The sequence below is a fragment of the Neolamprologus brichardi genome, chromosome 6 (genome assembly GCF_056152115.1).
Source record: "Neolamprologus brichardi isolate AB-2024 chromosome 6, ASM5615211v1, whole genome shotgun sequence".
NCBI classification, from domain to species: Eukaryota; Metazoa; Chordata; class Actinopteri; order Cichliformes; family Cichlidae; genus Neolamprologus; species Neolamprologus brichardi.
In genome coordinates, this window is record NC_142109.1 from 1,116,357 (window position 1) to 1,142,654 (window position 26,298).

The 26,298-nt window shown below is 42.3% G+C and overlaps 1 protein-coding gene across 1 annotated transcript; it reads right to left on the reverse strand.

Annotated features, from left to right (window-relative positions):
* Positions 1-1,365: 1,365 nt before the first annotated feature.
* Positions 1,366-19,892, reverse strand: LOC148102366 (apoptosis-stimulating of p53 protein 2-like). Its single transcript, XM_087842378.1, has 15 exons — positions 19,704-19,892; positions 19,317-19,430; positions 16,200-16,276; positions 15,559-15,660; positions 15,013-15,190; positions 13,284-13,483; positions 9,266-9,430; positions 8,877-9,096; positions 8,639-8,761; positions 8,245-8,348; positions 5,894-6,290; positions 2,354-3,126; positions 2,109-2,246; positions 1,795-1,928; positions 1,366-1,597 (listed from the first exon to the last, which is right to left on the reverse strand). The coding sequence occupies exons 1-15, from the start codon at positions 19,849-19,851 to the stop codon at positions 1,366-1,368; spliced, it is 3,105 nt and encodes a 1,034-aa protein (XP_087698504.1). The 5' UTR covers positions 19,852-19,892.
* Positions 19,893-26,298: the final 6,406 nt, after the last annotated feature.

Consider the following 26,298-nt stretch of genomic DNA (forward strand, 5'->3'; position numbering starts at 1 on the left):
AGCCACATCTTCAGCCTCATCCCATGAAAGATCGACCGCTTTCAGGCCCTCAATGAATGACTGTCTCCACGTCTGTTTTGGTCGTCCGCAGCTCCGTGACAGGTCTCCATGACATGGCTATCTTCGGTAATCCTTTTGGATGTTGGCGGAGAACGTGATGGCAAAACGAAATCGTCGCTCCAATGCCACGTCTGCTAGCTGTTGTGAGGCAGTGTGCTGAAGGACCTCCTCGTTGGTAACATGATATCTCGATATGAAATTTTGAGAATCTGCCAGAGGCCGTGCTGTTGGAAAACATTCAGTCGTCGGGTAATCGTTGCCGTCGTATCGTATTGAACAAATGGACTTTGGATGAAATCGAGATGGCGGTCGATCTCCTAACTGGATTCAAGTTGTGCATGGCCGATGCTGCCTTTTCAAGCCGACAGGCGACGTCCTTGTCTGAGCCACTGTTCGGTGTTATCACACTGCCCAGAAAAGTGAACTGATTGACTTCATCAAGCAGGTGGTGGCCAACGAGTACCGGAGTATTTGCTCTGGCCTAACCGATCCGCATGACTTTGCTTTTTGCAGCGCTGATCCGCAAGCCAATCTTTGACGCTTCATTTTCCAGCATGGTGGTCAAATCACAAATGGAGCGTTGAGTAGATCTGAGCTGCACAATGTCGTCCGCAAAATCAAGATCTGCAATTTGTCGTCCGTCGTGTCCATGGACTCCATGCTCCCTGTCCCGCAGGGTATGCCGCAAGATGAAATCCACAGCCAGTACAAACAGAAACGGCGATATAACCGAGCCTTGTCGGACTCCCGTCTTGATCTCGAACGAGTCCGAAATCAGCAGCAGCTTGACTCGTGGTAGATGTTTCTCAGGAGGCTAATGAACATCTCCGGTATGCCGTAGGACCTGGCAATTCTCCAGATCGTTTCGTTACCGTTTAATAACACCTTTTTAAACGGTAACTGTAACAGAATACAGTTACTCATATTTTGTATTTTAAATACGTAACTGCGGTACATGTATTCCGTTACTCCCCAACACTGTTCATAACACACGTGAAAAGACCCAGGAAAACCGAGTTAACAATAACAACAATAACAAAATGACGCTAAAAACCGATAAAAACCCTGAAAACTATACATTTCACACCTGAGCCTCAAATCTCGCAGCCCGGTACCAAACGACTCACGGACCGGCCCGAGGCCCGGGGATTGGGGACCACTGCCCTAAAGAACAATTAAGCAAATTCCAAACTGGCCTGTAACCTGTACAGACACCCGTCATACTTCAGTAAATCTCTTGTTGCTACAGAACACGCTCAACCCCTTGAAAGATTTGCGAAATTGTCCTTGAAACCAACAAATTTGTTATGAACTATGAGGCTTATCTCCCTGAACCCCTTTTGTTAATATGTTAACAGGTTTTGTCTCACCATAGAGGAACTGGGAGCACTGGGCATAGCCATCTTCCATCTCTTCGCACTTGTCAGCAGCTGTCTGCATGTCACTATATGTTGTGGCAAATACAGCTGCTCCGGACTCGACAAGGAACTTACAGACCTGAACGTTGTTACAGGAGGCAGCACAGTGAAGCGGCGTCCTGGAGACACAAACAGAAGGAGAATGAGTAGTTAGTTAATGAGGACTGGTGCTGTGCCCAATTAACTTGTTTTCTTCCTACCATAGACAATGTAAAAGACAGACATAACATCCGGAAGTTATGTCCGGAGGTGTCACCATGGCTAAGTCCATCTTTTATACTGCCCGTGTTTTCTACTGTTTCCTACTTAGGCTCACCAGCCGTCGCTGTCGGCAGCATTAACATTGACACCAAACTGAACCAGAAACTTGACAATCTCGGTGTGGCCGGCACAAACGGCGTTGTGCAGAGCCGTGATGCCCTCGTCGTTCGGCATACTAGGGTCATCCACCTGAAAGACACACAGTAACATACTGACCATATACCCTGGGGTGAAGAACAATTAAGGAAGTATAAATCTTTTTAGTGGATCTATAAAATAAGTATAGCAGTGTGTAGCTCCCACAATTTTTTGGTACATGCACAATGATAATAATGGGCTATTTTATTCTATTTGTTTTATGTGACTCACATCATAGATCACCCTCTGGACAAGATCATATTCGCCCTCCAGAGATGAATCCAGTAGCAGGGCCAAAGGGTTGAACTTGACCCGCAAATTGTGGTTGGCTCGCTCTTTGCCAGCTTTATGGAGGATTGATTTCTTACCCTAAGAAGAAAACAGAACTGCAATAAATTAGAAAAAAAAAATTGTGTTTGTATTTTAGGCAAACTGGATTTTTAATAACCTCTCAAAATCTGAGTCGCCTCACTCACCGGCAGAACTGTGACCTGTCCTGCAACCTCTGGTGGCTGCAGGGGAACAGCATCATCTCCCTCCTCCAACTCCCCGCAGCTGGGGTAAGGTGGGGGTGGGTAAGGAGGGAACTCCTCTAGAAACGGTTCCTGGTGAGCTAAGGTTGATGGACATTTCTCTTTCTCCTTGTCCTTGTCTTCCAGCGGTGATAGCACGCAGTGGCAGGAAGTAGGATCAGAGATGGGTGAGCGAGGGGGTAGCGGGGGTGGGGTCAAACTTTTCTCAGGGAGTGGCTCTTTCAAGTCAGTTTCACTTTCCTCCTGAACCCTGGCTGCTCCATCTATGCCACCCATCCTGTCCTCAGGAACTGTAGGCTGTATATGGATCCCTGCAGAATTAGCCGTCTCCATGGGGATGGTTTCCATAGCAGCCAGAGTGGTTTTCTGGTAGAGCAGTTTCTGAATGTTGGGTCCTGCTGGGCCTTCGGGCTCTGTGATTGAGTTGCGTTTCTTCAGGGGTCGGGGTGCATGTTGCAGCCGGCGACGCAGATTATCCAGGTCAGCATCGCTGGGGTTCCTGTGAGAGTTTGATATGAAGGGGAGGAGCTTGGTGGGGCTGAGCGGGCGAGGGATACTGTGTTCTGCTGTTTCTCCTCCGATACCTTCAGTGTTACCTGGGCAACTGTTGCCAGCTTCACTTCCGTCAGGTGCACAAAATTCAGAATTGAGGGAATAGTTTTCTGAGCTGATCGCTTGCTGCCTGCTGCTGGCTGGAAGGACTGGTTTTCCATACACTAAGAAAGGAAAGAAAATACATGGATTCACAAGACATTTCTCACAGCAAGCTCTATTTGACCTCCATTAAACAAACGCACAGATTACAAATTACATGTTTGATTATTGTTTGGGGTGAGAGGAAAAAAAACTCCCCCAAAAAACTTCATTATTGATAGATAAGTACCTGTTTTTCCTAAATACTGATACTGAAAAAGCTTGCTTTACCAATAGACTACAAAGCAAAGGCAAATCAAGTGGCATCTAAATCAGTCCCTGACAACATGCCAGTAAATACCAGTCACAGCTGTTCCCTTCACCTCACATGGTGAAGTTTCCAAAATATAGTCTGAACAAGTACAACATCAGAGAGGAAATGCAGAGCGATCTGATAGCTATCAAGTACTGGGCTATACGTTTTATTTACATCCATCATGCAGGTATAATTAATGGAGTGAAATACTCTGTATTTTACTTCTAGGAGACAGGCTTATGGCCTGCATTTGTATAGCGCTTTACTAGTCCCTAAGGACCCCAAAGCGCTATACACTACATTTAGTCATCCACCCATTCACACACACATTCACACACTGGTGATGGCAGCTACATTGTAGCCACAGCCACCCTGGGGCGCACTGACACAGGCGAGGCTGCCGGACACCGCTCCACCGGGCCTTCTGACCACCACCAGTTTTCTCTGTGTCAATCGTTGCTAGTTTAGTTATCTGTATTTCTAGCCCAGGTCGTCTGGTATCTGGTCCTGTTCATGCCTGGTCTCACCTCAGTGTCCTCAGTGTAACGACAGGATTTCTGTGAGCAGTTTTGTAGAAATGGTGTCTAAAGGACCACTGATGTTTTTTATAAAGTAATTATCGAAGTTAACTCGGGAAGATCAATTGGAGAAAAAGAGACAAAATAAGGACAGAGAGACTCAAGAGGAGCTTCTATCCCCAAGCCATCTGGGCCCTAAACACACACACCCGCCCTCTCACATCATCTATAATTGACTGAGACAGGAATTCCTTTAATTTTAAATATGATTATATTGTCTATTCTGTAAAATAGTCAGATGTCTATTCATATTAATGTACAGAATTCTCCTGCTTGCTGCTACTACTGCACATTCACCCAATGTACATACTATATATATATATATATATATATATATATATATATATATATATATATATATATATAATGTTCTTCCTCTACTCCCCCCCCCCCCCCCCCCCCCCCTCCATTTTTGCACATGTCGAGGAGTGTGTCAGGCTACATTTCATTGTGTGTTATACTTGTATAACTATGCATGTGACAAATAAAGAACCTTGAACCTTGAAATATGAGTGGTTCTGAAAGTACATGACGTTACATCTGTGAGATTGTTATGAGTCATGTTTTACTGCTGATCTGCACTGTGTTGGCACATGACATTGAAGAAGACAACGGGATGAATTATATCCTTAATTTAAGGATATAATTCATCCCCTTGTACACTTTCAGAAAGACATCTGCTGTGATGAAATCTATTCCTCACTGCTGTGTAATCCATTATTGTAAATTGAAATGTTATCAGGAAATGATCAGACAAAACAGGGTTTTCAGGAAATACTGTTCAGTTTCCATCCCATATGTCACAACAAGATCTAGTGTATGATTAAAGTGGTTATTTTTTTGTTTTGAATACAACGGATTAAATGCATGGATGATAAAATCACCTACAATAATTATCCTATCCGAGCTGAGCACTAAATCAGATAAAAATTCTGAGAAAACAGCCAGAAACTATGAAGTGAACAATAACAAATGTTTGTGTGGCTGTAATTTCAAATAAATGACAACTCTGCCTGTATCTTTGGTTGATTAATAAGCTGGAGAGGAAGATTGCTGTCACGCCCCGTCCTCAGCCTGTGCTTCGAGGTTTTGGACGGTTGGTATAACTCATGGCTGTTGAATCATTTAAACTAACATAATCATCCTGCTGTAACCAGGTTTCTGTAAGGTGGAGGAATTTGTAGATCAATTACTAACAGGGACTTATATTGTTTAATAATAGACACTATTTTACTCTTTGGTGCATTTGTGGATACTATGTTATGTCATTATTTTGCTGATTTTTGGTTTGTTTTTTGTTGGTTTGGGAGCAGACACAGTCTCTAAGGGGGAGGGTTTTGGGGGATAGCAGGGGGAGAGAAGCTGAGGAGAGACTGCGACTCTGCTTCCTGATCCCAACTCTCGATAGTCGCGCTTTTTTGTGGGGGGGAATTATTAGAGACACAGTTTGGTGGTGTGAAGAGTGAAGAGGCGAAGGTACTAGTCAGTCGGCTACGAGCTAAGCTAAGGTAGTGAGTCCCTAAAGATGAATGAATACTTTGAATATAATTAGCGGGTTATTCAACAGAAAGTGTGCTTTGGATAAAGAATTTAAGGATTACACAGCTCGAAATAAGCTACAGAAAACACCACTGTGTGCTGTAACAGGAACAGGAAGTGATGCTCTACCCCAAGACCAAGTGTTGGCAAGTTTGTCGCACACACCTTATTTTTCTGCAAAGATGCAAAAGCCTCTCCCCTGTTGACTGAAGTTTGGTGTTTAGGTGAAATTTTTTTAATTCATATTTTTCTACTAAGACATATACAACATGTTGGTGAATGAGGAGGACCAGTGCTTCCAAGGACCAATCTTACACTGATCAAAATAATCAGAAAAATCACTTTGGCCATAATTGTGCAGCCCTATCTTAACAGGAAGAGTATTCTAGTACACGGGCAACCGTATCAGTGGATTACCTCGGGGCTGGCTCCGAGGCAGTGTTCCTTGGCCACTATGTTGGTATCCCTTCCCCAGTGTCGCCTGCTGGGTGTACATCGAGTAGATTGAGGAAGCCGCCAGGGTCTGAGGTTTCTGAAGCACAGGTGGGGGACAATCAGAGAGTTCTGGGGTGTAAGGTCGCACAGCAGCAGCTGGAGGACTCTCCTGCTTGTTGGGCAAAGGGAGGGTGTTGCTATGACTGGATAGGATTCCTGGAGCCCTGAGGGGGGCCCCAACTGGCTTCACCTTACCAGGGAAGGTGCCAGTGTTATAGGGGGCTTTGGAGAAGGCTGACAGGCCAGAAGATCGGAATGGTTTGGGCTTGCTGGGAACTGGAGGTGGTGGTGTCAACTTGGAAAGACTTTTGGATGAGAGCTGAAAGTAAAATATAGCAAACGTGGAAACACGATGATATAACTGCAAAATACAGAAAATGAAGCAATAAATCAAATATCAAAATGAGCTGAAATGTAAAAGTGCTCAGCAGCTATTAACCAGTTTGAGTTTGACTTTTATATATTCATATATAAATATTCATATATATTCATATTCAACCTTACACCAGAGCTTTAATTTGTTTTTTGTTTTTTTATCATATCTCAACGTGAAAACGTATGTGTAAGTGCAACTATGTATATATTTCTGTTCTGCACATATGTTGTCCATATATGAATTAGTTTTGCAAAGATTTAACAGCATCTCATTTATTAGTCAGGATCAATGTTCCCTCTAATTTTTCATGTTTCTGAGCGAACACTTGGACCACTGTGAGCAACAGCAGACGTGTGCACTGTGGTCACGCCAGCATCGAATCCATCCAAGTTACATGTTTATTAAAATAATCAAATTACAGCATTTATGTTAGACTACTTTTAATTAAGTGCTTTAGCCCCACTTAAAATGAAAATTAAAAAAAAATCTTGTTCATGACCTGTGTAGTATGTTAACACTATTGGAAGTAAAAATAACTTGAACTCCAATTTCAAAACACAACTTTTTTTTTTTTTTTTTAATATAAAGCTCTGACTTGTATTATGAGTCTGAGTCTGGGAGAGAGTCTGTACCGCTCTGTCTGCAAAATACAGCATATAATGACCAATGTTGGGCAATTAATTATATAGTTACTTCTTCAAAAAAGTAACTGAGTTATGCAAACAACAAAGTTTTTTGCAGCTTTTTTTTTTTTAAATGCAGCAAAGGTGTTTTTAAATAAACATTTCAAACTATTTACAGAACAATCAGCTGTTCTGCATCAAATCTGATGCCACACAAATTATTTGTTTCACTCTAAAAAATAATTTCTGTCCACTATGAGATAAAGGAGAACAACAGCCTGATACCTGCAGGCCTGACAACAGGAGATGTATCACTGCTGTAACACCTGTAACATTCAGCAGTCGCCTCATTGTTCTGACACACACAAAACTATTGACTACACTACACACTAACTACACAAGATTTGCGCTAAACGTCGCAAATCTCTCACAACTCAAAACACGCTGTCACTCCTAAAACTTCCCCCATTTCTTAACAACTAGATGCCACGTTGCCATATCATTTTTTGATTGTTCGATGAATTTGATTGGACGAATAGGAAAGGCAGAGGGGGGTGGGGTTTGTTTTTGCTCACAGGCTTTCGAGGTTTTCCTTATAAAACGCCGTTTTTACCGTTTCTTCCCGCAGTAAATATAAACAACGACAGTGTTCAGGAAGAAAACCAAACATTGCAGATATTTTTATCATAACTCTGGTTTTACGTGGCCGATCAACACAATTTAAAAACTGGTATAAAGTCCACTCTTTTTCCGTCTGTCCTCCTCACATCTCCAGTGGTTGTACACGTTGTCATTAACGTCAGCCTCGCCGCTTTGCTCGCTAAAACACCGGTGTCGGCACATAAGGACGCTGTCATAGCCTGTCAATGACGTTGATTAAGCTGCGTATATACGCATTATTGGCTGGACTATGGGATAAGGTGGCATCGTTCCCAAATGGGAGCAGCCAGTCACTCACTGCAAAACAGAATTGTTAAAGTATTAATTTTAATTTCAATTCAGGTTAGATTATTTTTGTGCGCAACGCAGAATTTCTGTACTGATTTTGCTTATTGCTTATTCTTACTGTTCTTCTTGTTTAGTGAAACCTGCTGGTGAAGTGTTTGAGTTTAGTTCAGAAAGTTTTTATTTTGAGACAACAGCTGCATCATCCACCATTAGGTAGATTTTAACTGACCTAGCAAGGCAGCTGTTGACTCATTACATTAACGCTATCCCAGGTTAGTCTTTTCTGAAAATGAAAAGGCATTAATGTTGAGATGTCCCACTGATACCTGATTGTCCCTGAGCAGGTTCTCTGTGGAACGATTCGATCGTGAGGGGATGGGAGGAGGAATGTCGGAGCCAGTGTAGCTCTTGTCTATGGCGGTCTCACCACCTAGAAAAGAGAAAGTAACTCTAACATCAGTGGGACTTTGTTTAAACAATTTTCTATCATTCCTTCTATTCTCAGGTTGATTAGCCTGTCATTTGTACATGGTATTCTATGAATGCATGGATAGACCATCCTTAAATTAGGTTTTCAGTGAATGTCTCAATGTCTCCATGAATCAGATGCCTGAACGTTTATGTGTCAGATTAGAAATGTAGTAACAAATGATTGTAAAGGCATAGAAAGTTTAAATCCTCTTTCTGCAAAAGGTAAAACAGAAACAGGACCTAACTGACCTGAGTTGCGGCAGCTTAGACTCGACATGCGAGGCAGCGTGGAGGCGTGCTCGTAGCCCCTACTGGATTCGGAAAATGAGCTTTCCCAGTCAAAGATCTTGCTTGTTTTTAAGGTGTTGAAACCTGTGAGGCAGAGATAACTACATCAAGTAGAGTTTTGGTACAGACTCAAATAGTGTTTTAGCATGCTAGGACTCAAAACAGAAAAATATATTTCTTACATCACGGAAACATGTACCTGAGGCTGGTTTGACAGGCCTAGGAGGTGGCTTCAGTGACGAATCAGCCTTGGGCAGGGTGACAGTGCCATCTGGGTATGCTGGCTTCACCAGAATCTCCTGGCGGACCGGCACAGGTGGCCCCTGAGAGCTTGATGTGGAGGATGACTGGATGTACGGCCCCACCGCTGCCACTCTGGAGCCCATGCTATATTGTGGGGCTGTGCAGTCTGAAGCCACCTGGAGGGAGCAGAAATGTTTGACTGCTGCAGCCTTTTCGATCAGTACTTGTATGTTAAGCAAACAACAAAGCAAAAATAAATGTTTTGTACAAAAAACAAACAAAAAAAACTTGTGTGAAATTGTAAAAATCTACTTTTGCTGATATTTGTTTCCTGTATAAACTCACTGGCTGGTTCTCATTCTGCTGCAAAGCAGCCTTTTTCTTCCAGAGCCGTTCCCGGAGTTCAACCAACCGACGGTCCATCGCAGCTACTTCCAAGTTCCTTTTGTTCAAGCTATCTCTCTGCTGCTGCAGCCTGGCACTCTGATCCTGATTCAGCTTGTTTCTTAGCTGTTTGGAAAGGAAGGGGGGGTGAGAAATCAAAGTATGTAACCAACAGAAAAAATATTGTCTAGAATAATTTATTAGACATTAGGTTTAACCTCCCAGCAACTGTAGCTGGAAGCACTAACAGTGTGAGATAGAGGTATGTACAGCCGGATATCAAATCACTCCCTATATCAGTGGTTCCCAAACTTTTTTTGCTAGGCCCCCCTTTGTTTTATAAGAAAATGTTCATTTAGTTTACATTTAGTAAACAATTAAACAAATACAAGTAACCTGCAATAAATTACAGGTAGTAATAAAATACACTACTAACTCTTTTACGCTACATCCACACCTGGGTTTGGCTGTCGGAGGGGCGCTTTTTTGAACTGCAGGTCCTTGAAGGGTAATACAGTTTGAAGCTGGAGGATCGCTGTATTAATATCTGAGAGAAGCTAGGTCCCCTAACTTGTGATGTGCAATACCACTGATTTCCTTTCCGATCCGATACCAAGTAATATTCAGGATGGTATCGACGATACTGATCCGATACTTTGTACAAAAACTTATTTTATTTATTGTATCTCAAATTATAGCATCATAATGATTACAGGACATCAGATTACTTGTTCTTATCACTTAATAATGCAGAGTTCATCACATAGAAATATAACAACTGAAGTTGCGGCTATTTGAACACCTTGCCTGCAGCACTAAAGGACTCCATGAGAGACGTCTGTCTCGCTCTAGCAGCACCTGTCCCTCTCCTCCTCTTCAGTTCGCCTCAACATAAGCTCGTCATATTCTGTGATATGATTTACTCTGAGGTGTTTGACAAGGTTAGTGATGTTGCCACAACCATACATGCCAACCCTCCCGATTTTTCCGGGAGAATCCCGGAGCCACCATTCTCCCCATTTTCCACCCGGACAACAAAATTGAAAAACCATATCGCAGAATTCATAGCGGCCCAGCCAATTCCATTTTCCAACAATGGCGGCAGCGACTTACTTTTAATATCACTCTTATTTCTCTTTCTGGGTCACAAAAAAAACTTTTAACATATTTTCAGGTGAGAATGTAGCTGTGTAAACTTCAAATATCTGAGCCGATCGACGCGGTCTTTCACTACTCGGGTTAAACATGATATATAAGTCACATTGATAACTTAAAAATGTTATTGTTGGGCTTTTTTCAGTGTTTTATTTGTTCGTGAGTAAATCGGTTTGGCTGAGATTAAAGTTATTAGATTAGATTAAATTAAATTTAACTTTATTAATCCCTCAGCTGAATAAACGTCAAACAGAAAACTGATTAAACATAAGTGTGAGACGCTCGAGAGTTTATGCCACTTTAGGATTAGTTTAACACAAAGTTAGTGCTGATCTGGGAGCATTGCTGTGAGTCACAGTGCGCAGCATAAAGGTCCTTTCACATCATGTGCTGCTAATGCTAACTAAAGGCCAAGGATCCAGAATTTGCTGCGCTGGCTGTTGAGCTCTGTGGGTTTTTGCAGCAGCTCTACCTGTGCTAGATGCACCTGCTGCTTGTCGTTTCTATCTCTGGCTTTATTTCCTCTACAAGAGTTTTTTTTTTTTTTGCTGGTCCTTCAAATGTTCAGTAAAAACATGTATGCTAATTCATAACGAAGAATGCATTGTAACTATCCCCACTAGTGAAGACTGTCATTTCCACAACACTACCCCCCCTCCCCACCCCGATGTCCGCAGCGCTGTTGAAAAGACTCTGGAGGTCCCTGTATTAAGCAGAAACTCAGACGACCACAGACTGTTTTCTTTCGTGGTGACGCTGGGCTGGCATGTAAAAGGGCATTTATTCCCTTCAAGGACCTGAAGCTCCATAAAGCACCCCTCCAATAGCCAAACCCATCTGTTCTCTGATTGGATAGTTAAATTTGTGACTGACATGACATTGGCCAATCAGATGAAAGGACAAAAAATAGGGTCAAAATTCATTCTTGTAACTTGAAACTTGAGTGCAGAGTTTCACGTGTATTTTTTGTCCACACACAAATCTTTTTTTACACACACACAAATTCATTTTACACATACAAATCCTGATTTACAAGTACAAAATATTTATGACCACAATTTCAGCCCATATAGTTGGTCATTATAAGAAGTGTTTGTGAACTAAACATCAAGAATGTGGGATACTGTTTGTCCGTGATTTGGACAGCCCAGTGCGACGCAGGGAAAACCAATTCTGCAGGGGAGACGTACCTTGGCCTTATGCAGGTGAAGCCAAAGGGAAGATATGCTTCACCATATTTTCTAGTCTTTGCTTGGAAGGCAGTTGGTTTGGAAACATATTTGGCGATGCTTCATCTCCTGCTTTGCGTACGTGTGGAATCCCCGCCAAAAACCTGTCCATTATGCTAGCAGTGTCCAAACGCTCTTTTTTTTTTCTCTCTTCTCATACCATGCCCCCCCCCACACACACACACACACACACTTTGGGAACCTCCCGTCTTACACTTCTCTCCCCAACATAAGTTGCCTATATATGTTAAAAGTATTGGTATTGGATCGATACCAAAATATACTGCACAGCACTACAGACAGGATAAGAGTGCAGGAATGTCTTAAAGACATAAAGACTTGGATGGCCGATAACTTTCTGCTTCTTAATTCAGATCAAACTGAGGTCATTGTACTCGGCCCTGAAAATCTTAGAAATATGTTATCTAACCAGATTCTTACTCTGGATGGCATTACCTTGGCCTCCAGTAACACTGTGAGGAACCTTGGAGTCATTTTTGACCAGGATATGTCCTTCAAAGCACAAATATGTAAGACTGCGTTCTTCCATATGCGCAACATCTCTAAAGTTAGAAATATCCTGTCTCAGAGTGATGCTGAAAAACTAGTTCATGCATTTATTACTTCCAGGCTGGACTACTGCAATTCATTATTATCAGGATGTCCAAAAAACTCACTGAAAAGCCTTCAGTTAATCCAAAATGCTGCAGCAAGAGTCCTGACAGGGACTAGAAAGAGAGAGCATATTTCTCCTGTTTTGGCTTCCCTTCATTGGCTTCCTGTTAAATCCAGAATTGAATTCAAAATCCTGCTCCTCACATACAAGGTCTTAAATAATCAGGCCCCATCTTATCTTAATGACCTTGTAGTACCATATCACCCTATTAGAGCACTTCGCTCCCGCTCTGCAGGCCTACTTGTTGTTCCTAGAGTATTTAAAAGTAGAATGGGAGGCAGAGCCTTCAGTTTTCAGGCCCCTCTTCTGTGGAACCAGCTTCCAGTTTGGATTCGGGAGACAGACACTATCTCTGATAGAATGCTGCAATAGACGTAGGCTGCCGGGGGATTCCCATGATGCATTGAGTTTTTCCTTTCCAGTCACCTTTCTCACTCACTATGTATTAACAGACCTCTCTGTATTGAATCATATCTGTTATTAATCTCTGTCTCTCTTCCACAGCATGTCTTTATCCTGTCTTCCTTCTCTCACCCCAACCGGTCGCAGCAGATGGCCCCGCCTGCCTCTTACTCTTACTGCCTTTTTATGATTACACATGCTACATAACAAGAACAGGAACAGAAAATATATTTCCCTCCACAATACAAAGTAATTTGTGTAAAGGCATAACAGTATCACCGATATCTTCACTCTCTCTATTAGGTAGAAATATGATTTTATGTCTGTAGCTGATTAATGTCATGAGATTTTCACATTCATCAAAGAACGCTGAATGACAAATGTTGCTATAAAAATCTGATATATATTTATATGATACTGTAAAGAAAGCAGAAAATATGGCAAACATTTAATTTAATTGTAGAACAGCAAAGTATAATTTAATATTAGCAAGAGAAATTCTCCGCTAACATCTCACCTGCAGTTCTTTGTAGAGACGTTCCAGCTCAGCTGTAGAGGACATGTTGTGGTGGTGAGGAAGAAGAGGAAGAGAAGGCTCCAAACTGTTGCTCCTCAGCCCCTCCAGCTGGTTGCTCAGCTCCTCTACCCTCGCCACAGCCACAAGCAGCTCTGTCTGCTTCTGATGGAAAAGGCTGGTCATCTGCTCGATCTCCTCCACTGCAACACAATCATATCATTGCAGTCCTTAACTGATCCTGGTGTCATCCCGCAGTACCCTGCACTACTTATTTAAAGATGACCATTACACTCATTTTCAGTTTGAATAGGTTTTTTTAAAACCTTGTACTGGGCATACTCTCTTGCTGTGGAAGTACAGACATGATGGACATTGCACGGCTGGACATCTTCATCCGTGGAGTGGAAATATTGGACATTAAATCGATGCACGGGACAACGACAGGAAATGACATTTTTGAAAACGCATGTCAAAGTGTAACCGACATGAAACTGCCCTGGGACAAACTTGTTGGACTTACAACAGATGGAGCGCCGGTGTTGTGCGGTGAAAAAAAGCGGACTAGTCGGCAGGATGAGAGTAAAGATGCAGGAGGAGAAATGTACCGGTGAGTTAACAGCATATCACTGCATCACACACCAGGAAAGGCTGTGTGGTAGAGTCATAAAAATGGAGCATGTAATGATCACCAAGTTAAAGGTTCAAATAGATTCAGAGCTTGCTGACATTCCTCATCATACAGAGGTCCGTTGGCTGAGTTGGGGAAAAGTTCTCAATCGAGTTTTTGAGCTCGGTAAGGAAATCTGTGAGTTCATGGACATGTGTGATGCGGTGAAGGCATTTCAAGTGAAGCTGTCACAAATGCACCAGCGCAACCTGCCTCATGTCAGGTTTATATTGTTGATTGTCATTTATGCTTAGCAATATTTAACCATATATGCTTAGAGGTGTATAATCGATTGTGTAGTGATACGATGTGTGATCCATAGGAGTCTGCAAAGACTTTGTGTGCATTCCAGAGTGTTCTGGCATTCACACCCACATCCTGGGAGCATGGGAGAGGGCACACCTTCTCTTATTGTTTTATGGCAATAGTGCTATGAGCAAGCACTATTGCCAAAGTGCTTGCTCATAGGGAGTTTTTCTCTGCATGTATTTTTGTAGGGTCTACCTTACAATATAAAGTGCCTTGAGGCGACAGTTGTTGTGATTTGGCGCTATGTAAAAGAAAATTGAATTGAATAACAATGTGGACGGTTGAATTTTATTTAGAGCCTCTTCTTATACGTAACACCAGCTGCATGTAAACCTTTTGTTTAAGAAGGGTAGCCAGTCAAAAGAAAGTTGACTTACACCACGAGTTTGAGATTGAAAATGAAGAGTGGGGCGCCAGTACCTCTTCTTTTTCTGATAGTCAATGAACAGAAATATAGTTGGATATGAGAATATTAGCTCCCGTTTAAAAAATCCCAAGTTTATTTTAAAAAATACAAAAATTAGACTATTTATGAAACGAAAAATTTCTTAAATAGTTTTCTAATGTTTTTCCCATGTTGATGTTTGCCCCAAACTAAAGTGCCAAACTTGTCGGTGCATTAGTGTTTCATATTGATTTTATACAATTAGGCCCAGGAATATGTGACACATAAAACAGTTCAAAGGTTTTGGATAAGAATAAAGAAGCTCTGCAAAGTGTTACAAAGCCTATGCAGTCGCATGGCTCACTGACCTAGTTTGCTATTACTCAGGCGTTTCTGTTCCACCTGACCCTTTAGGGCCCGGACTCGTCGCAGTTTGGCCTCCTGGTTATGCGCATTCTCCCTGAGCTGCCACAGCCGCTCCTGCTCTGACGCCTCCTGTTGCTGCTGCTGGTGATCCTGCAGTTTCAGGAACCGTAGCTGCTGCTCCTGCAAAACACAATGCTTTTCAGGTCTTTATCATATCATATCATGCTAAACAGCTACACAGATTTCTTCCTGATATACTTTAACTGGAAGACGTGAAACATTTACATTCATATGAGGTATAGAAGGCTTGTGTAGTCACAGTCGAATCATGTACATCACTTTAGTATGAACATTAGTCTCTGTTTGCACAGAGCTTTGTTTGGTATACTAGTCCAGAGGGCAAACAGAGTACAAGAAGCAGTTAATAAGCATCCATAGGCAACTGCAAGAGGTTATTGTGAACTGCATTTGAAATAGTATCAGCATCAATATAAGTGGTAACACCAGTAGTAGTAACAGTAGTAATAGTTGTGTATGGTGTGTTTTACCTTGGAGGCCAGCAGCTGCTGCTGAGCACTGATCTGCTGCTGCTGTCGGGTTGCCAGGTCGTGCAGCTCATTCAGCGTCATGTCCAGACAAGGAGCTGAAACCTGTAACGCAGATACAGTCAGAGTTACACATCACACTGTCCAGCTGTCACAACCTTCATGCATTTTAAGGTGCAATGCACAACTTTCTGTTCAGTCCCCAACCCCGACTCATGGACTGGTACCCGTCCATGAGTCGTTTGGTACCGGACCGCGAGAGTTCAGGCTTGGATGTGAAATTCATGGTTTTCAGGGTTTTTGTCGGTTTTTAGCATTATTCTTTTTATCGTTTTTATCGTTAATTTGGTTTCTCTGGGTCTTTTCCCGTGTGTTATGAATAAATCTTCTTTTTTTTTAGTATGGGTACTGGTTTTATTTTGTTGCATTTATCCGCGACACCTTAAAGGCCGGTCTGTGAAAATATTGTTGGACATAAACTGGTCCGTGGCACAAAAAAGTTTGGGGACTGCTGATCACAGAAACTCACAATGCAATATCTATGAATGTGTTTGAAGGGATTCATGTTAGTCGGTAATAAAAATGTAAGCCAAGGCAAAACACACTGATTTATTTTCATCAAAATCACAGTAAAAGTCTCTCACCCCATTCTCCAGACATCTCTCCAAAGAGGCTTTCACCTGGTTTCTCTTCATCATCTGATCTGCAGCCCTGGATCCAACTGGACACAAAACACAGTAAATACTAATGAAGAATTTAATCGTTTTAGCCATGCTCTACTGCCTATCCAGTGTTGGTGCAGAGGATGGTCGGGATAAGCCAAGATTGACAACAATGTATATAAACACATAGTGAGTGAAAAAGGTGAATGACAATAAAATACTAGTGCATAATAATAAGCCCCCAGCAGCCGTAGTTACTCAGCAGTCAATTGCTGAGTAACTAAGGGGGAATTCAGGGTCACTTGATTCAGCCCTAACTATACGTTTAGCAAAAAGGAAAGTTTAAAGCCTAATCTTAAAAGTAGAGATAGTGTCCCATTTCCAAACTGGAAGCTGCTTTCACAGAAGAGGGGCCTGAAAACTGAAGGCTCTGCCTGCCATACTTTTAAATACTCTAGGAACAACAAGTAGGCCTGCAGTGCGAGAGCGTAGTGCTCTAATCAGGTGATATGGTACTAGAAGGTCATTAAGATGAGATGGGGCCTGATTATTCAAGGCCTTGTATGTGTCAAGATTCTGGGTCATTTGACCCAGCGTTCTTAGTTTTCCTGTGTTCCTGTGTCATGTTAAGTTCATTTGTTATTCTATTCTCGCGGGCAGTGGCTGAAGCAAAAACTCAGAGGTGGGAGGAGTTCAGAGAGGCCATGGAAAAACACTTTCGGACTCCCTTGAAGAGATTCTGGCAAACCATCAGACGACTCAGGAGGAGAAAGCAGTGCTCCACCTGCAATGTGTATAGTGCGGGTGGAGCGCTGCTGACTTCTGACTGAAAACATAGTCGGGCATTGTAAGGAATACTTTGAGGACCTCCTTAATCCCACTGGCACGTCTTCTGTGGAGGAAGCAGAGTCTGAGGGGGACGACTAGCCTATCTCCGGGGGCGAGGTCACTGGGGCAGTTAAACAACTCCTTGGTGGCAGAGCTCCTGGGGTGGATGAGGTCCGCCCTGAGATCCTGGAGGCTCTGGATGTTGTAGGGCTGTCTTTGTTGACATGCCTCTACAATGTTGTGTGTAGATCAGGGGTGGTTCCTCTGGATTGGCAGACCAGGGTGGTGATTCCCATCTTTAAGAACGGGGACCAAAGGGTGTGTTCGAACTATAGGGGGCTCACACTCCTCAGCCTCTCTGGGAAAGTCTATGCCAGGGTGCTGGAAAGGAGAGTCCACCCGTTAGTCGAACCTCTGATACAGCATTAACAATGCGGTTTTCATCCTGGTTATGGAGCACAGGATCACCTCTTTACCCTCTCAAGGATACTTGAGGGTGCATGGGAACTTGCCCAACTAATCTACGTGTGTTTTGTGGACTGGGAGAAGACCGTGTCCTTCAGACTCCTGCTTCGGGAGTATGGGGTGTCTGGTCCATTGCTTCAGGCCATTCGATCCTTATACAACCGTTGCAAGAGCTTGGTCCGGATAGCTGGCAATAAGTCGGACTCATTCTTGGCCAGGGCTGCCCTTTGTCACCGATTCTGTTCGTAATTTTTATTTGACAGAATTTTGAGGTGGTGAACGGCTTTTAGTTGGGTGGTCTCAGAATCTCATCTCTGCTTTTCACAGATGATGTGGTTCTGTTGGCTTCATCGGATGATGGCCTCCAGCTCACACTGGAACAGTTCGCAGTTGAGTGTGAAGTGGTGAGGATGGGGATCAGCACCTCCAAATCTGAAGCCATGGTCCTCAGCCAGAAAAGGGTGGAGTGCCCACTCTGGGTCAGTGACGAGTTCCTGCCCCAAGTGCAGGCATTTAGGTATCTCGGGGTCTTGTTCACGGGTGACGGGAAAAGGAAGCGAGAGATCAACAGACGGATTAGTGATGCGGACACTATACTGGTCTGTCATGGTGAAGAGAGAGCTGAGTTTAAAAGCGAAGCTCTTGATTTACCGGTCGATCTACATCCCTTATGTACCACGAGATGTGGATAGTGACCGAAAGAACGAGATCACAGATACTCCTTAAGGGTGACTGGCTCACCCTTCAGAGGAAGGGCGACTGGCCTTTCCCTTGGAGATAGGGTGAGAAGTTCGGCCATCTGGGAGGGGCTCAGAGTAGAGCCGCTGCTCCTCCACATCAAAAGGAGCCAGTTGAGGTGGTTTAGGCGTCTGATAAGGATGCCTCCTGGGTGAGGTGTTCTGGGCATTTCCCACCGGGAGGAGGCCCCGGGGCAGACCCAAGACATGCTGGAGAGATTATATCTCTCGGTTGGCCTGGGAACGCCTTGGTGTTCCCCCAGACAAGCTGGAGGAGGTGGCTGGGGAGAGGGAGGTCTGGGCTTTTCTGCTTAGATTGCTGCCCTCGCGACCCGGCCCTGGATAAGCGAAAGAAGATGGATGGACAAACGAGTGAAAGCAAAGTAACCTACAAGATACACCGTGCTCATTCGGACCTTCAATAGTGCCAATATTTTCTGTAAATTGTAATACACTGTCAAGCGAATTAGAGGAACACTCACCTTTTTACTTTTCAAACACAAGCATCTGTACTTCTATTAAAAATGTGAAAAATGTGTGTTCTTTTGCCACCTCTGTATATCAACTAATAGATGGATAGAGGTATATCTGTATATTTACAAAGGGGATACACCAGTACTGCCACTCCACTGAGTTAACCACAGGATCCATACCTGCCATCAAAAGTGAGAGGATGGATACTGTCTATCAAATTCTTCATAATTAACATTCAATTGATTACTTATAATTAGAAATTAGCTTAGACCTAAATGTTGGACCTAAATCATAACCTGTACTGTAGTTACGGCTGTTTGGACAATTTTTTCTTTTTAAATTTTACATTTTTTTAAGTGAGCATATGTTATGTCCTTCAAGAAATGTTAGACTGATGTCTTAGCACAATCATCAAAACACCAAATGAGGTTGGAGTTTTTGGAAGAAATATGCTTCTTCACTTTAGTAGATTTCCAGAGAATTGTGTATGAGTGCCAAATAGTACTGAGACTGTTCTGGTGGTGTGTGGTCCTTTATTAACTAACATAGTATGTCAGTTTTTTAATTACCTTCAGCCATTAAGTTTCTTTCTTACCTGATTCTCGTCCAGGTGCTCTTTGGTGACGGAGGAGATAACGTACCTCTCCCCTCTGCTGTCCTGATCGCTGCAACACCTCCAGCATCTGTTCTCCTTCTCCAACAACACGTTCTGATTGATTGAAAAAAGCACACAACGTTAAAGAATATAACATTAACCCTTTGTTACAAAAAGAGATGGAATGAATCAATCATGATATAATTACACCATAGGGCCAAAAACTATGTGTGAAAATATAAGTCTTATCACCTGAAAGTCACATTATAGCTACTTTTGAAATATAGCTACAACCATATCAGTGTTTGTGTATTTGAGGTTCACGTGAATGAATACAATTTATCCAAAACTAGCGGTTTGGATATCTACTTGACACAAGAAACTCACCTGAGCCTCTCAATATCTCAGCCAGATAGCAGTCAGACTCGCCAGGCTCCTTGCAGAGCTCCACCACATCTCTGCACAGTGTCTCTGGTGTGATGGGGACTTCACTAAAGTGTTGGTTATTGTTGCTGAGGTACACAGTTAGGAACATCTACAATTACAAAACACATTTTGGTAATAAGAATTCAGGGTTCGTTTATTTGCCAGATGTTGAGAAACCAGCTGCTAGTGTCAACACCACTTCATGAGTTCTACAAATTGAATGGGTGACCTAGAGTACCAAACTGAGGGTAGCAGACTATGCAGAGGTGCCCAGACTTCCCTCTAACCAGCTACACCAACAACACTGTGCATAAGTCGAATGCTGATTGGCTGAAATTGGAAACCGAATGATAGTGGATATGTCTGTGTAGGTTCTCAGTCATCCAGGTAATGGTATTTGGGACGAAACAGGACTGGACATCTTTGTGAAGATGACGATGTTTGTAGAGATGTTTCATCTCTCAATGAGATAAAGCCAGGCAAGTCAGCCTTTGCTACTTGCACTCCACGTGACAGAAAAAGCAAATGCTAGATGGAAACTCCTGAAGCAGCTACATGGTGGAAAACCATTACTTTAAGCTATTGGTTAAAAAGGAAGAAACAACATCCCAGGTAAAGTACTTTAGTTACTTTCAATCTAAAGTGTTAATTATGTAATTTATACTTAACTTAAACTTACAGTTGACTTATGATGTGTCATAGAATATTGTGTCACTACGATTGCACTATAATGCTGCTGCTGGCACGTTGTTTCAATAGACTACCTTTAAATTAGGAAGACTGTCATCAAGGACAGTAGCTCACTTGAAAAGCAGGACGAGAGATCCGCGTCATTGATTTACAACTGTGAGCTTGTGTATTACTGGGTCTGTACCTTAAAATAATAAAGTACCTTGAGGCCAATTTTGTTGTGATTTGGTGCTATATAAACAAAACTGAAAGGAACTGAGCATCAACAAAGCATTTTTTATATTTTCATAAAATATAATTATTGCAAATTTTCTTAAAATCTCGTGATATAATTTTGAGGCTATATCACCTCCTTCTATAAAGGAGGCAGCCTAATCAGACGCCAGAACTACCTCAACTGTCCTCTTCAATGTGGTTGAACGGTCTACTTCCTGCATGACCAAAAGCTTCACTCTGCTACTCAGACAACCCTTGGATGAGGTTCATTCTGCTACTCATGCTCATATGTTTTGGTTAGTACCCACTCATAAGCATAACCATAAGTAAAACTCAACCAGTAACATCATAAGATCACCAGCCTCACTTTCACAACAGACCTGTACAACATGCACAAACTTAAAATAGTTCCAAGGGCTGTCAGGTTTCCAATGTTCTGTTTAAAGTGTTAAAACCAAAATCATTGGAATAGTCCGTCAACAGACTGTGTTCAGTAAAACAGCATGCAACATAACAGTTTCACTGAAAACAAAACCTGCCCTTTTCACCTTTATTGCAGCTTTTGCGCTATTTACAACTATTACAGATATTTGTGGACAGAACTCCCATGATGCAATGAGCCATCTGTTACTCCAGCAGGGTAGGCCCACAGCCAGATTACTTCCCACAGCCTGCCAACCTGCGTGGATGCAGCACTCAGCACTTTCCAGCCTTTACTTATCCTGTGAACTAGGCACTAACCAACAACATGCTCAAAGGCTTATCAGAGCTTCTTCTAAGGTTTCCCATCCACAAAGCTGGTCTAAGGATTAAAATCTTCAACTTGACATCCCTGAGCTGGCTTTTCTCATTTTGCACAGCTCTTTCTGCCCTGATTTCCGTTTTATTCATTCCAGTCAATGTGGTCTGGAAAAAGCTCAAAAGAACAAAAACATATATGATGCATATGCCAACAAGATATAAAAAGAGAGGGGCTGAGCATTCAAAAAAGACAAAACAGTATTTTAAGCTAAACGCTACTGCAACGGAGGTGGAGTCACACTCTTCTACCACAGAGTAAATATGAAGAGAAATGAAGCAAGTGTAACCTTAAAAGAAAAGCATGGAAATAGTGTTGTGCAGGTTAAGAGTGTCAGAATCATGAGTTTGAAGCTGCAAATCGAACGTCAGTGCTGAAGTTAGAAAGGCAAGGTTGAAATGGTTTGGACATATATAGAGGAGGGATAGTGAATATACTGGACAAAGGATGTTTGAAGGTGGAGCTTCAGGAGCCACCAACCTTCCAATTAGTAGATCACCTGCTCCACCTCCTGAGTTACAGCAACCCCCAAGAAGTTCATGGATAAAAGAGGGGGTGGCGTGACAGAAAAGGATGCCCGGGATAGTGTGAGATGAAGGCAGACGATATGCTGTGGCGACTGGTGACGGGAACAGCCAAAAGAAGAAAAAGAACAATTCTAACCATGTTTTTGAAAAGTGTATATAGTGACCTAATTAATAATAAGATCACTATATCATTATTGGTAATAATATTATCACCTAATATATATAATAAATATAAATACACTAGTATTCATTTTGCAAACATGTAAGTTTTCTAAGTCAGTCAGGCTTTCATTTGTTTGTACTCACATTTGTAAAGTTGTTTGTGAAGTACAAATCAACTATACAAATATTGATAACATTTAGGTTTGTACATGAAAGTTTCAATGCATGATTTATGCACGCTGTTTGTGAATGAGGGCCAATGTATGCTTGTGCCATCATCGTGGTGGAGGCGTGGTCCCTGGCTCAGCCGCAGGGGGAGGGATGGCGCAGTGAGCTCAAAGGGCAGGGCCAGGGAGGCTGGAGGGCCAGGTGGAGATAATCAACCAAACAAGGTTTCTCCCTTCAGCGAGGTCGGACACGAGAGGAGAAGTGTGTGTGCGGGATGGAAGCTGGCTGGTGTGTGTGCCGAACCAGAGTGCACAATCAATTTAGGAAAAAAACAGTTACACAATCGAAAGAGCGGCGTGTCGGGTCACGGTCCTTTACAGTGGTGCCGAAACTCAGCTGGTATGCCAGACTCACATCGCTCGGGCTCCGACACCCTCCCCCGGTTCAGGAGGGACTACAGCGTTCCGGTAAGGAGTCAACGGGGTATGCGCCATGCTTTGGGGGACACGGTCTGTACGCAGAGCCTTATGCACCAAAGCTTGGTTCGCCCCGGCGCATTGCTGAAAGCGGAGTGTGTATTGGTGAAATGTGTTCATGGTGATATTCACAAGTGTCCCAAAGTGCCGCTGATATTGAAATACAAGGTCAAAACACACAGTTACCCGCGCCTGTCCCCTGATTGCGGGTACGAATTGAACAGCGTTTAATAACGTGTTGGGGACAGAACACGGGGATGCAATCACATCATGTGCTCAGTGGCGACGTCCGTCACTGATTCCGGGGGCGGAGGGTCTTTGACCAAGTGATAGAAATTGATGATCACGTGGTGCGTCCTGAAGCCGTGTGGACCTAGCCGCTCTTTGTGTCATTAAAAGAGGCTTTATCGAGTGGGTCGTGACACTCGCACAAAGGAGACATACCCAGTTGAGGGGAAACAGGCCTCCACCTGTAAAACATTCCTGTTTTAGGTCTGTCTCATTGTTGGCATTCTAGTGCACATGTTAGTGATTTCATTAACACCAAAGCAGCTGAAACCAATTTACAACCCTCTTTGTTGTAAGAGGCCTGGTTAAGGTGTAACAGGAGAAAACGGTATTGGTTGATCTTGGGGGGAACACAAGTATGTGAGCTAAATGTCACTGAGTCCATCCAAAAAGGTCTTGAAACAGTTTACTCAAAACCACAAATACAGTCGACCGAAATGAGAGCTCAACTGCAAATACACAAAGGGATAAATTACTGGGCATATGGATGTGACAATTATTGATCTTATTGATCATTTCTGACAAATCAGTGGGTACTTCAGTGCACACAGTTTACCTTTTTAGTCACTAACCTGAGGATTGCTTGTCAGAGATTCTATAGGAATCAATTCAATACAGAACTAAAGCAAAATAACTTTCATATATGCAACATTCAGTCTTCTTGGTTTTTTGAATTTGTTCGTGTGCTTTCTATTTTTTCTGCAAGACAGTCGTGTGAGGAAAAGATGAGAACTAAAATGTCTCACATGGATATAACTGTGAAAAAGTGACTACCATGGAGAATCTGGACTTCAGGCTTTGAAACAAGTCCACAGTGTCACCATGGCAGAGCTAAAATGGGCAGCTCCAAGCTTGTCAATGCCAGCGATTAGGCACCCATGAGGTCACACATGAGTGGGATTTTTTTTCAAATTCAATAAAATAATCTTTTCACTTTAGTCCTAATTACTATAAGAAAGGTTGCTAAGGGCGTTGTTAATTTTATTGGTCTCGTTCAGTCAAACTGAAAGTTTACTCTGCAAACGTAAATGAACATTGTCAGAAAGAAAAGTGTAATTTTGTATTTAGCCCCATTCGTTTCTCCTGGCCTTTTAGCTCTTAAGAACGATTGTTTTATGTTATTGCAGGCTACAGTAGCTGTTCTTGTCAACAGAAAATGGAAATACTCAAGAAATTTAAGTTGCAATAGTGTTAGAAATAATAAAACCAACAAAGGCTCTGAAAGAGATTTAACGGGCTCAGTGAGAAGCCGTCAACCAGCCTGCCTACTGTCCTACATAAAGAAAACTGGAGCAATGCTGTCTTCCTTCAGGTTCAGACAAAGTGGGCCACTGTCACCAGACCAGGAAACACTGCAGCCAATCAGAGATGGTGGAGGAAAGAAAGTTTCTCTTGGGAGTCTCTTGTCATTGGTACCACTGATTCCTGAACATCAACAGATCTTAAAAACAGACTACATTTGTGAGTGCGTGCACTTTTTTCACCTCAGTCACCTTCAGTCAGTTTCAATTGTAGCTCTGATTAAAATGGGTAACATAAATAGTCAGCTGAGATGAGTAACACGTCACACCAGGCATTTCCATAAATGTCTGCCCAGAAGCACCAGCTGTCAATCGTTGCAACCTGTTGTTTGTGAGCAAAACATGTAATAGACACACCGGTCCACTGTGACCATTTCACGCTTTCTTTCCAAAAGTGAAATGGGCATGCATGCTGAAGCTACAGTACCAGCAGGAGGGGATGATATAATCAAGTTGTCTTTTCTCTTCCACGTTCCAATAAAAATGTACATGTGGCCTGTTACGTTGGACACTGAATTATTATTAACATTAACTAGAAAAATTTGCATTTCCTGCGAAAATGCTGTGTGGATGCCTTAATGCTGAAGATGTCTGCTGAAAAAAGGTGTTGCCCTGAGTAGGATTCGAACCTTGCCCTTTTGGTTTCAAGGCGGCTAGTCATCTCACTGAGGCAAACTCATTCCCACAAAGAAGAGGTGGAGAGACTGAAAACTTTGCAAAAAAAAGGGGAATCAGCAGAATTTCTGCTGAAAAGAGTTTTTTCTGAAAACAGCTGAGATTTGTGCTGATAAGAGGTGAAAAGGGTAAAAATTTTGCTGAAAAGAGTTGAATGAGCAGAATTTCTGCAGAAAGGATGGAAAGAAGCAGAAAGTTGTGCTGAAAAGAGATGAATCAGCATAATTTCTGCTCAAAAGAGTTTTTTTCTAAAAACAGCTGGGATTTGTGCTGATAAGAGGTGAAAAGGCTGAAAATTTTGCTGAAAAGAGTTCAATCAGCAGAATTTCTGCTGAAAAAAGCTGAATGATTAGAATTTCTACTGAAAAGAGGTGAATGAGCAGAATTCTGCTGACAAGAGGTTTTTGCTGAAAACAGCTGAAAAAGCTGGGATTTGTGCTGAAAAGTGGTGAAAAAATTAAAAATTCTGCTGAAAAGAGTTCAATCAGCAGAATTTCTGCTGAAAAGAGGTTTTTGCTGAAAACAGCTGGAAAAGCTGGGATTTGTGCTGAAAAATAGTGAAAAAATGTAAAATTCTGCTCAAGAGTTCAATCAGCAGAATTTCTGCTCAAGAGTTTTTTCTAAAAACAGCTGGGATTTGTGCTGATAAGAGGTGAAAAGGCTGAAAATTTTGCTGAAAAGAGTTCAATCAGCAGAATTTCTGCTGAAAAAAGCTGAATGATTAGAATTTCTACTGAAAAGAGGTGAATGAGCAGAATTCTGCTGACAAGAGGTTTTTGCTGAAAACAGCTGAAAAAGCTGGGATTTGTGCTGAAAAGTAGTGAAAAAATTTAAAATTCTGCTGAAAAGAGTTCAATCAGCAGAATTCTGCTGAAAAGAGGTTTTTGCTGAAAACAGCTGAAAAAGCTGGGATTTGTGCTGAAAAGTGGTGAAAAAATTAAAAATTCTGCTGAAAAGAGTTCAATCAGCAGAATTTCTGCTGAAAAGAGGTTTTTGCTGAAAAAAGCTGGGATTTGTGCTGAAAAATAGTGAAAAAATGTAAAATTCTGCTCAAAAGAGTTCAATCAGCAGAATTTCTGCTCAAAAGAGTTTTTTCTAAAAACAGCTGGGATTTGTGCTGATAAGAGGTGAAAAGGCTGAAAATTTTGCTGAAAAGAGTTCAATCAGCAGAATTTCTGCTGAAAAAAGCTGAATGATTAGAATTTCTACTGAAAAGAGGTGAATGAGCAGAATTCTGCTGACAAGAGGTTTTTG

Bases quoted from the DNA above. Each gene is read 5' to 3' on its own strand.
- LOC148102366 (XM_087842378.1), bottom strand. From the start codon at position 19,851: ATGTTCCTAACTGTGTACCTCAGCAACAATAACCAACACTTTAGTGAA. The intron at 9,097-9,265 runs GTGAGTTTATAC...TGCTCCCTCCAG, and splicing joins AGCAGAATGAGAACCAGCCA to GTGGCTTCAGACTGCACAGC. The intron at 1,598-1,794 runs GTGAGCCTAAGT...TTGTGTCTCCAG, and splicing joins GCTGCCGACAGCGACGGCTG to GACGCCGCTTCACTGTGCTG.